This window comes from Dipodomys ordii, unplaced genomic scaffold (genome assembly GCF_000151885.1).
Source record: "Dipodomys ordii isolate 6190 unplaced genomic scaffold, Dord_2.0 Scaffold17, whole genome shotgun sequence".
NCBI lineage: Eukaryota > Metazoa > Chordata > Mammalia > Rodentia > Heteromyidae > Dipodomys > Dipodomys ordii.
The window spans coordinates 2,496,023-2,509,023 of NW_012267233.1; the positions used below are offsets into that span (position 1 = coordinate 2,496,023).

Here is a 13,001-nt window from a genome sequence, read left to right on the forward strand (position 1 = left end):
ATACACACACACACACACACAATGGAATTCTGTGCCTCCATCAGAAAGAATGATATTGCCCCATTTGTTAGGAAATGGAAAGACTTGGAAAAAATTATATTAAGTAAGTCAGGCCCAAAGAAACATAGGTCCCATGGTTTCCCTTATTTGCAATAATTAGTAGCAGAAAAGATCATCTAAGATGATGTTAAGCGAAATGAAATGGTTTTTCTTTTTCTGCTAACATGTTTGAATTCAGGGACTGACACATGACCCTTGTTTGTCCATCTTCCTGTTGTGGGACTGAAGCTCTACCACTTATGTCTATATCAGGAGATTTTGCTGATTATCTTAGAGATGGAGCTTTTCAGTTATTTTGGCCTGGCAGTCCTTGAACCACAACACTCTGGATTTTAGTTTCTTCATAGCAAGGATTATAGGCACCTTGCTTACTGAAACTTCTTAGATATCTTTACTTATTTACCATCTTCTATAGGATCTATTATTTTCTTTTTTCATGTTACACTCAAATTATGAGTTTGTCCCTTCTACTAGCTTGCCACTGGGCTGCTCAGAGTTACTTGCTTTTGAAAGAAAAAGACAGTAAACAAGGTTGGAAACAAATTTTATTTGCATAAATTCAATCTTCATGTTTAATTCAATAACTCTGCTCCTGATCACTGAATTACAGTAATCATGTCCATATTTGTTTTATTATCCTCACTTAAAGTTAATTAATTTCTAAATCAGTGAGCCTCGATTAAACCAGCTATTTATTTTGATGGCACAAAAATTTAATATGACTTCCAAAATTTTGGGTTTGTTTAGACAGTAGTAAGAAAAATTATTCATTCACTTGATAGAGAATAGAAGCATGGGATGCATTCAAAATGATCAATCTAGGTATGAGTCACAGCTGTTTGGTTTCATGGTAGGGCAGAGATTGAAATCAACTCCAAGAAAGAAAAAAAAGAGAAATCTATAGAGGAGGAATAGAATGTGAGGGAATACATACAAAATTACTCAGAGGAAAATGAAGGATATTAGAACATTCTGCTCTGGTCAACTGGGCAACAATGTTGCTGAAGACACCTTGGATGATCAGCAGTCCCCTAGAGTATTGTGTATTGTTGTGTGTGTGTGTGTGTGTGTGTGTGTGTGTGTGTGTGTGTGTGTGTGTGTATGGATGTGTGGTAAATCAGCTTGACAGGTTCTTGTTAAAATTGAACAGGGCACAAATAGAAATAGAAGGAAGAATATAGTTAGAAATTAGTTTGAAGACTAATGCAAGTTTGGTCAAGAAGATACACATTGCCATTGGTCATGGAACCTTGAGTTATATTTCAGAATTCAGTGCAGAAAAAGGATTAAAATTCTTAGTTTTTCTGCTTATTCATGTTCAAAGCAAATGTACACTCCAGGGAATCTATTATAGAGCAGGATGCTAATGCTTATAGAAACCTTGTTAAATAGAAAATATCACCAGCAAATCTTTCCAGTAAGTGGAAGCTTTCATCTGTATCCTGACTGAGTATGATTAAGCAATGTTCCTTGTTAAAATAATCTTGGTTTATTTGAAAAGAAGATTAGATAGATGTGATAGATATACATTTCTCAGCACATAAGAAAAGCCAATGAATTAAGACAAATTACAGAACTTGAGGGTTCCCTTTTATTTTTTAAAATATCTGCCTGAGATGGTGGAATTTGGTTCAGGACTACAACATTAGTTTAATGATAATGTGTAGGAAATTAGATCACTACCATCGATCCTGATTCCTTATGCTATGAAATGCATCATTAAAGTGATACTTTGTAATTTGATCTTCGATATAATGATTCATACTCTTACAGAGTAACTTGTTTCCTAAATGCAACTATTTTTTCACTTAAAATGTCAGTTACTCACTTTAATAGAGAGTTAGTTCGCAGTTAAACAAAAGTAGATTGTTCATTGCTTAATAAGGCATGATTCTCTACTCCATTCTCCAAGCCATATTCTTCGCAATTTTCCCTGCCTTCATCTCAGAGTTACTATAACAAATTTAGACAGAAACTACTAACAATACTCAGAACAGTTTTCTTACTTATTAATTTTCTAACTTATTCGTTTTCTTATTTATTAATTACTCCATTATTTACAGTTATACTGTCAATGTATTCAATTTGTAATCCTCAAAAAAATCTGTCAATCTATAGTGAAGCAACAGTTGAGAAGGGTCCAATGGCAGGGAAAAACATATGCAACCCTCTCTTTATCCTTGAAGAAAACTCCAGGAAACCAATTAGTATGATTTTGATATTAGTAAATGTAAAGGTTTGCTTGGACATCAATATGTTTCCTGGTAGAGTAGTTTAGATATTAAGAGTAGAAAAGTTCAAGTATGTAAAAGTTGACTCATTGACTGTCAAAAATGATTAGAGAAAAAGTGGCCTAGGTTCTTGTTGCACAGTGTTTTTGATAAAGCGAAGTTCTTGTATTTAAACATTTTTTTCTTCTCCCAGTGGGGGATATCATTTGGTAAGCCTAAGGTAACATCTATATTGCATTAGAAACTTTTTGTGCTTGGCTGTGCTGTTCCTGAGGTTTGAACTTGAGGCCTGGACACTGACCCTGAACTTCTTTTGCTCCATTAGCAATAATTTGGTAATTTATTGGAGATAAGAGTCTCATGGACTTTTTGCTCCAACGTGGCTTTTAACCGTGATTTTTCATGAGCAACAAGTCCCCAGCTCATTAGAAACTTTTGAAGAGCCATTTGAAGATAGATTATGTGAACATCATGAATGCAAAGTTAGGAAAGAAAACCTTACTGATTTTATTTTGGGGAGTGTTTCTTTCAAAATAATTTAGGATTAGATGCATCAAACTCAGCATCTTTTAGGTCTAAACTCTCTCTAGATAGATAGATAGATAGATAGATAGATAGATAGATAGATAGATAGATAGATAGATAGATAGATGGCTTGCAAAACATGGAAACCTACATTTATTTTAATAGCATCTAGGAAATATTTTTAAGGAGGATTATTTATAAAAAGGCAAAATAAAGAGTTTTAGTTGTCAGAAAATCTTCTACACATTGGCACTGTTTCTATAGTGTGTTCCACAAAGAACTGGACTGAGACCACCAGCTTATTTTGCAGGCCAAAATGCAAGGGTAGCTTTGTTTGCAGCATTATATGTATGCCTTTGTTCATTGGCAGAGCTCAGCATGTTTCCTGTGGACATGAAGGTTTTCAAAGGGACAAGTGAGGGATCTTCATGACCTTGACTTGAGGTGTAAAATATGAAACAGGATTTTTTAAATATGTGCATGTTATACACAGACAACCTATCATTTAATTCAAGCAATGTGCTTCTGAATATATAAAAGTTTTCTTGCTTTTATGTGAATAATCTTCAGGAATGCATTATCTTTTAAATCCTGTATTTTTTTCTATTCAATGACATATTTTAAGGATAATCATTATTATTCATTTCATTTTGCAAAAAAACACAAAGGAGATTTCTCTCTACTCTTGAGTGGATTCTTTTTTTTAGTTATAGTTTGGGTAGTGTTCACAGATAAATTTACTATATAATTAAAGACAAGTAAATATAAAATTAAAAAGAATATTTTATAAAGCTCTCTTGGTAAGTACTTCAGAATTGTTCTTACCATGAATAAGCATTCATCTTGTGAAATTCTATAACATTTTAATTGATTAGCATATTTATAGAATGTGTCTTACCATGGGCAAGAGATAAATAAAAAAATGTTCAGGAGTCATTTTGAATTTTGTGTGTAAATTAAAGACTATCCCTAAAAAAAGCAATCTTGATATATTTTCTAGTGAAAATATTGTTCATAATAGAGTACCATTTTAAGAGTAACCTAGAAAATTTCCCCTAATTAAAACCTTGCTTTTCTCATTGAAGGAGGAGAAAAAAATTAGAAAAAGAGAAGAGAGTCACAAAGTGTAAAGAACCAATCTATTATCAGGAAAATAAAACAAAACAAAAACAAAAAAAACAAAACCTAATCTACCATTAGTAAAAACAAAACAAAATAAACTCCAAACTGGTTACTTTCAAGTATTTAATCACAACAATTTCATGATTTGTGATCTAAATTCCATGCCATCTCTATTTTTCTTTTTTAGATTTAGTCTTTTTTATACATTTTATTGCCTTTATGCCATGGTCATTAACCTATGACATGGACATCCTTGTGTCAGGAAGATTAATCAATTGGCACCTCTCCTCTCTGAAAGCTAGAAAACTAAACAAAAAGATGACTATTATATTGTAATACTTTGTTCTCTCTCTCCTCCTCTTTCTATTTTTTTGTTTTTGTTTTTTGTTTTTGTTTTTTGTTTTTTTTTGTTTTTGTTTTTGGATGGTTGGTGATTTGTTTGCTTCTCCGGGTTCCTGTTGATCAGTGGTGTTTGGCCAGTTTGTATTTTTCCAGACATCACTCCACGATGTTGTTGAGGTGTTTGATGGGCCAACTCCGCAATCTGCTCTGTTATCCTCCCTCTCAGGATCCCATTCAGGTATCCTTTCACAGAACTGCCGTGCCTCAGGTGTTGATTAAAGATTGACAATGATTAGTGCTGTAGATGAAGTTGAAATTTATGTCATCCATAGTAGAAATAAAGTAAAATGCAAATAGAAACGCATTTTTTTTAATTTTTAATTTTTTAAGAATTTAAACAAAATGGACCAGTAACTAAGAAGCTTGAGAAAAATAGAAACAACAATTTTCTGTGATTGTAAACAAATAAATATAAGATTTAATCACAATTTGTGGTGTTTAATATAATATAAAATATTTAAGGATTCTTTGAAGAGTGAGAAAATATCTATTAACATGTAATTAAAAGCTTTCTTTTGAAAAGATGATATGTGTAGCTGAGCCCAAAGAAACAATATATTGTTAAAGACAGGATATTTTAAAGTAATTTGATAGTAAATAGATTGACATTTTTCAAATGACAGTGTAAACTAATACAATTTGTTAGGTATACTGAATGGAAATTATTTATGATATCTTAGTGTTTGTTTTGTTGAGTAGGAGAAACACTTCCACTGAGTTCAGGTAATCAGATCACAATTCGATTTACTTCAGTTGGACCAATAACAGCTAAGGGATTTCACTTTGTTTACCAAGGTAAGTGACCCTGTAGTCTAGAAACACTCTAAGGAATGATATCAAATTCCATGCTTTGCTCAGAGTGTTCAAGTAATATAATCTTCATAACTGTCAAGGAGAGGTTAAGGTTTTATTTGGAACAGGTTTTCCCCTGTACCTTCCCTTTCCCCGCCCATTAGAGCATGGTTGCTTTGAACAGATTAAAGCATGACTCACTGCTCCCATCATGATTCTCAACTCCAGCATATGATTTCCCTCCTTCCCAACATATTGTTTTCCAAACATCGATGTTTAGTAACAGCTCTTCACTCTACATTTTCTGTTCTCCTCACACTGTACATTAATAAAACAAAAATACATACAAGTTTTTCACAGTGATGAATTTAGAAAAGCCAAAGACATTATCAGTCCATTCTACAATTATCCTTTCTTGTTTTCTAAGGACAATTGAAACTTTCCTCACCTTTCTTAAGGGTTTTGCACATTAGAACTCCTTTATACAGTTCTTTTCTTGACATTTATAAACAGCCAACAACCTTGCCTATTATCATTAAACTAAATCAATGGCCATTATTGGAAATAATTTAGATATCATGGAGTAGCTCTTCTCCAATGTATCTTGAACTATATTCCTTAGAAATATATTCAAATTAGCGATATGAAATTTTTATTTAACTCTTTAACCTATTTATCACTTTGCTATACATTTTATTCTCTTATTTTAACTACAACTTTTTTCCTATAAATAATGTATGATTCTAGGAATTCAAAAAGGCACTAAAATTTAGTTATATTTACTCAAGTCACATAATATGAATTTATTCATTTGGAATGAATCTACTTGGAATTCATCATATCATTTCTTGGACTCTTCTCAATCGCTCTAGTCACATTTGTGTGTCTTTTAAAAAGAAAAAACATCCTGTTATCATTCTATTTTATTAAATTAAAAAGGCAGTATTATATGATATGCAAACTGTAATAGCAATTTCAAAATTGATGTATGGTTACTAAAGTGATAAATTTTATTGTTGTTAATCTGTCTGACTTACATACTACTTCCACTGAATGTAGCTATTTTCTTCCTCAATAACAAGTATGTTTTGAAAACTAAATTTTTGAACTTATTATGAAAAAATAAAATGTTTTTGCTGCTTTAAAAACTGTGTTTTTGAGGACCAAGTACTAAAAGAAAAATTATGTAATATGAAACATATATTTGTACTTGGTATTCCCAGTTATAAAGGATAAAAAGTTTCACTTTTAATCAATAAATTCTAGTGTTAAACTAAAATTATTTTATAGTATAAATAAGACTGGTAAAATAAACAAAATTGACATAATTTATGTTGTTTAAAAGATGAAAGGTAAAACTTTTCTAATATAAGTCTTGATGACAATGGCTGTATTCATTTTAAATTGTATCTTATTATAATGGGATTTAATACTTTTATCAATGTATAACTTGTTGATTGAAATTCTGACAAAAAGTAGATTTTGAAATGTGTGTCATTAGTTACATTTTACAATCTATTTTCTCTAATTAATGTGGAATCAAAATCAATAATTATTTCTACACAGCTGTCCCTAGAACAAGTTCCACACAATGTAGTTCTGTGCCTGAACCAAGATTTGGAAGAAGGATTGGCAATGAATTTGCAGTTGGTTCATTGGTTCTCTTTGAATGTAATCCTGGATATATTCTCCATGGATCCACAACAATTAGATGTGACACAGTCCCCAACTCATTGGCCCAGTGGAATGACTCCTTACCTTCATGTATTGGTGAGTATCCAAACTTCTTGGAGTTATTTTATATTATTTCTCATTATTTTCAATTTAAGGGAAAGAATCCTTTGCCTGCACTATTGCTTTTAAATAATAAAATATATTGTCAATAACTAGTGGTATAAAATAGATCTCTTGAATATATTGCATCACTATAACTGTCATTTTGTATCCTTTATCTGAGATCTTCTCTCAATCAACTCACATTTTTTTGATGACCATTTCACTGTCTTTCTGTGAGATCAATACATTCACATGCAATATGTAAGTCCATAATTTCTTTCAGTTCCTGGCTTATTTCATTTAGCTAGCATTCATGTTGTAAATAGTAGAATTTTCTTTTGATAGTGTGTGAATAATAATAATCAATCATGCACATTAAGCACACTTTCTTCATCCACTCAGCAGTCATGGACATTTAATTTGTTTTATTTCCTGGCTTCATGGGACTGTAAATGTCTCTGATATACTGATTTCATTTTCCAACAGTGAGATTGCCATATTACATATTAAAGATAGTTTCATTTGGGGGAATTTGCATAATACTTTTCAAATGTTCTGAATATATGCGTCCTTCCAAAACTCATGTATTGAAACTCTAACCCCCAAGGTGATGGTACTATGAGGAGATGCCTTAAACATGTAACTAAATTATAAATTATAAAGATCGAGGCCTGTGAATAAAATTATTATCCTTGTAAAAGGAAATCCTAGAAATTACAATAACCCATTTGCTATCCCTCTCCCTGCTACTATTTAGTGTTAGACACAGCCAAAACAGAGTATGGCACATAATATTTTTCCACTAAATATTTAGTCAAGGAGTGAAAAAAACGCAAAAATTAGTGAGGTCTAAGGTTGAGGTCTAAGGTCTAAGTCCCAGGGTGTATTTCTGAGAGGATTTCTGAGTCCAGGGGTCCATGTACTCCAATTCCAGCATCTACCACAAGATGACACCCTTGTGCCCTCTGCTTGCTTTGACTTTTACAAATCTGAACTTTCAAACTCGTCATGGACCTATAAGAATTATACTTTGCTAAAATACTATGAGTCAATTTTATTCCAAAAGAGAAAAAAATCTCTATTTAGATACAAAATTCAGTTCAGGTATAATCTTTTCAGTCTCTTCACAGAATTTATACATCATGGTTGTTTTCTATGCTTTCCCAATTCAGTAAATGTTCTTTTATAACAGCTTAAGCCATGCAAGTATCTAACTGAAACCGAATAATGCAGCTGTCTACACTGGTAATGATTTTCATCTCAATTAAATTGTTTTAGGTTCATATTTTCTTGCAATATAAATACTTTCAGGTATTGTCTATCATATTAAAACATAGTTAAATGCTTAGTAATGAAATGAAACTGTGGACTAGAAATCAGCCACATTAAATATAATTATGCTAATAGATAAAATAAATGGTCAAATACTAAATTATAGACAGCAGAATACAAACAATAGCCATCTTATACAAAACTGTAGTACCAACAATATACAATAACATTTTAAGAAAAAATTGTACTTGAGACAAATGTAAAACTTAAACATAAAGCAAGCTGAAGGCAAAACCTTTATCATCCAAATTTAACCTTGCTATACCTCAGATTTGTGAAAAATTTTACTCTTATAACCCCCCAGGCTGTCCAACCCCTGAGACTGTGTGATTCAAACAACCCCCTTAAATCACTAATAGCTTTGACAATATATAGCCCCAAGCTTAAGTTCTATTAGTGGGAGGTCTCTTTTGAAAAGCCCTAGGAACCTGCACCTAATTCCCTCAGGCAAGAAGTCTTTAATTGGCTGCTTATCCCTTCACCTTTATCTGTTTCTGTGTTTTCAATTCCTTTTCCTATCCAGAATTATTTTTACTTGGAATGTCTCCATGGTAACACCTGTCTATTTCATCTTTTCTTAGAGTGGGGAATTGATGAGGAAAAGTACACAGCATCTTAAGTTTCCAGCCTTGTGTCATATATTCATCTATCCATTCATCCAGAAAAAATGGTTAGAAAATAGAGGTGTCAACCATTGGCATTTATAGGAAGTGCAATTAAGCACTATATAAATGAATAATATCATCAACTCTAGGAGAGGGATAAATTCTTTCTTTTTACAAGTAGTATAATGCTATGTTAGCCGGAGGCCAGGGGCTCAGGCCTATAATCCTAGCAATTGAGGAGACTGAGATATGAGGATTACAGTTCCAAGCCAGTCCAGGCAGAGACTCTTCATTCTCCATTTAAGCACCAAGAAAGCTGGAACTGAAGTTGTGGTTCAAGTGGTAGACCACAAAATCTCCGGGACAGCATCCAGGCCCCAAGATCAAGCCCTAGGACAGACACAGACACACACACACACACACACACACATACACACACACACACACACACACACACTTCATATTTTAAAGGCAAAAGTAGAATCAAGATTTAATACAAGCTACAAGGAATAATTATATATTTATTACATAATGTTGATTGGAAGGATAATTTCTCATTTTTAATATATGCTTAAAATGGGATATAAGTAAGCGTTAGGATAAGTAATTCACACAAGATATAGATAGATAGATACATACATACATACATACATCTATATATATATACACATACATAAAAGAAGGATGGAAGGGCAAGAAAAAGAAAGGGCTGGGTGCGGGTAGCTCATGCCTGTAATCCTAGCTACTCAGGAGGCTGAGATCTGAGGATCACGGTTCAAAGCTAACACTAGCAGAAAAGTCTGTGAAACTTATCTCCAATTAACCACCAGAAAACTGGAACTGGTGTGGGTCAAGTGGTAGAGTGCTAACCTTGAGCTGAAGAGTTGAAAGACAATGCTTAGGCCCATAGTTCAAGCCCCAGGACTTAGAAAGAAAGAAAGAAAGAGAGAGAGAGAGAGAGAGAAGGAAAGAGAGAGAGAGAAAGAGAGAAAGAGAAAGAGAGAAAGAGAGAGAGAGGAGAGAAAGAGAGAGAGAGAAAGAGAGAGAAAGAAAGAGAGAAAGAGAGAGAGAGAAAGAGAGAGAAAGAAAGAGAGAAAGAGAGAGAAAGAAAGAGAGAGAGAAAGAAAGGAAGACAGAGAAAGAAAGGAAGACAGAGAAAGCAAGAAAAAGAAAGAAAGAAAAAATGAAAGAAAGAAAGAAAAGGAAGGAAAAGGGAAAAAGGAAAGGAAGAAAAATAAATAATTAATAGTGTAGCACATATTGTAGAAGAAAACCAGGAATTTTTGGTGTCCTGAAGTTGAAGTAATGATACACTCAAATGCATGCAGTTGTCAACAGTAACAAATAGTTGCTTCTATGAGGAACTGATTACGTTTCAGCATGATGGTAAGCTGAGCGAGGAGACACTTCCACACAGGATTAGAGAGGTGACAGCACCACTATCTATAGATGGTGTTGGCTAGGTAAGAGAAGAAATCTAATGACTTCACTAGGAGCGTGATACTTAGCTGGAGGGGAGGGACATAGTGTTGGGGAAACAGTGGGAGAAATTGATATAGATGAGTGTGAAGACAGAACATCGAAGCTAATAAAATTCACTAGTTGTAAAGTTGAGATGCCAGACTTTGGAGACTTTTAGAAGAGAAATAACATGGTGTATTTTAATTTCAGAAAGATCCTTTTGAAGTACTTTGGAGAAAACACTGCACTATAAATATAGGGAAGATCATTTATAAAGAGATTTTATTTATTTTAGGACCAGTGCTTTTTGAGCCATCTTTTTTCTTATACTTGTAGAAAACTAAATCTATAATATTTTTCCTCCATTCCTGTCATGCAAAAATATTTTTTTTAAAAACTAAAACATTGTTTTCACTTTCAAAAGAACTAAATTCTTTCTGGCCAAGTGAAATTACATTTACTGTTAACTCAATGGTATGTATTTATCTGAAAGTACAAAAATGACTTTCTCTATGAAAGAGCAAATGCACTATTATAAAGTATACAGTTCCTGTTTTCAGTAATTGTATTTGTTTTTTTGAGTTTGGCTTTGAAATTAAAAATATACCTGTATTTTATGAAAGTTGTTATTAAAACAAACAACAAACAACAATAAAACACCCCACTTCTTTAAAGCCAGGATCCAGTAGTTCATGCCTATATGTCTAGGTATTTGTAAATACTGAGATCTGGAGGATTGCAGTGTGAGACCAATCTGGGCAGAATAGATCAGGAGGCCTCTATTTTATGAGTACATAGGTCCAGTGGCTCATACTTGTTATCCTAAGTTATGTGGAAGGCTGAGATCTGAAGGTTAAGGTTTCAGATCAGTCCTGGCAATGGAAGCCCAGAACACCCAGCTCCACAAAAGAAAGCTGGATATAGTAGTGAATGCCTTAGATCCCAGGATCATGGGCAGCCCAACATAGCTGGATGGTGGCTCAAGTGGATATCTTAGTAGGTAGTAGGACCCTGTCCTAAAACTAGCCAGCAATAAACAGGACTGTATCTATGGCTGCAGTACCCCACTAGACTAACATTCATAAGGCCCAGAGGACAAACCTCCAGCAGCACCACCAAAATAAATAAATAAATAACCTCTCATCTACTGTAATTACCATTATAGGTGGACCAGAAAACGTGCTTGAGCCCAGTGCCATCAGTATCTCAAATGAAAATAATTGTATCTAAAGGAAACAGTCTAGTCATTGAAGTCAATAAAGGAGTGTTGTTTTGGTTAGTATGCTAGCTCCTTTATGTATATTAATAGTCTGTCTATATGTTTTCACAAATCATTTTGGAAACACATTTCACAATGAAGTTGACTGCATTTCAGACAATGTATGGAACATTTCCAAAGTCACACACTGTTTAAGAGGAATGACTCGGTCATGCCAGAATATTTTATTTTTGTATTAACACTTATTGAACAAAATCAAAGAAACTGTGACCAACTGCAGCGTTTATGTCATTTTTTTCTGGTAATAGCTGTACTAGCAATGACCCAACTGGAACTCAGTGAAACACCTTCTTCTATTGAGAGATAGGATTCCTGCTCTGAACTCCAAGATTCATATCTAGCTCCACCTCTCACTGTGTAATCTTGGGAAAGAAATTTAACCTCTCAGTGTTTCTGTTTCTTTGGCTATGGAATGGGAAATTAATTTATTGTGATTTTCTTTTTTGACTTGGAGATGCTGAAGTGAATTAAGGTATATAAAGCATTGAGAAGAATGCTTGACAAAGTAGTCTCTGAAAAAGTTGCAAGTAGAACATAATTCTTACCATCATCATCTTTAACTTTAAGAGACTATTACTTTTCCTTACAGTATGCATGAAGGAGGATGTATCTAATATCTTCAATATTACTTCAAAAATTCTCTATCCCAACATCTCAAAATTGATTATACCTAGCTACAGTGAACTTCCTGTTATGTGTTTGTGACTTAAACTCAGGCTCTTGCGCTCATTCAGCTTGCTTGGCTGCCACACTTTCAATTAAATTATGCCTCCAGTCCAACTTGCTTACTGATTGTCTAGAGATGGAGTCTCAAAGAAGTTTTTTTTTTTTTCCCTGTCTGGTTTGTAGAATGGAACGCCAGATATCTGCATGTTTAGTAGCTAGCTCTGCAGGTGTGAACCACGGGGCAGCGGTCCCAATGAACTTTTTCATAATATATTAGAAATGACATGACATTATTGACCTAATTATAGTGTGATTTCAGATATGCTGTTGTAAGACGATCCATTAGTAGTGTATAGCTATATTCTTTCAGCATTTTGTGGAATACAAATTCCTAGTTTGCATTATTCTGAGGCATTTAAAAAAGAGTATGATTTAGTTTTGTTTGCAAGAATATTATGTTTGAGATGTCGTTTGTGAATTGTCCTCTTACACTAATTCTTTGCATGAGAGTTAACTCCCTCTCACACTGCTTTACTTGTAGTGCCTTGTGGGGGAGTTTTAACTAAGCGCAAAGGGACTATTTTGTCTCCTGGATATCCTGAGCCTTATGACAACAATCTGAACTGCATATGGAAGATCACAGTGCCAGAGGGAGCTGGAATTCAAGTAAGGACACTTGCACTTTTTCTTACAATAATTTATTTGAAATTATTATTATGAGACTGAATTTGTATTGTATCTAAAAACCAA

The 13,001-nt window shown here is 33.5% G+C and overlaps 1 protein-coding gene across 3 annotated transcripts in view; it reads left to right on the forward strand.

Annotated features, from left to right (window-relative positions):
* Positions 1-13,001, forward strand: part of Csmd3 (CUB and Sushi multiple domains 3) — a 929,488-nt gene that overhangs the window by 782,534 nt on the left and 133,953 nt on the right. For all 3 annotated transcript variants that reach the window (XM_013012565.1, XM_013012564.1, XM_013012566.1), the window contains 4 exons: positions 4,405-4,518; positions 5,040-5,135; positions 6,699-6,902; positions 12,793-12,917. In XM_013012565.1, the coding sequence (XP_012868019.1) occupies positions 4,405-4,518; positions 5,040-5,135; positions 6,699-6,902; positions 12,793-12,917 (539 nt within the window). The remainder of the gene's footprint in view (positions 1-4,404; positions 4,519-5,039; positions 5,136-6,698; positions 6,903-12,792; positions 12,918-13,001) is intronic.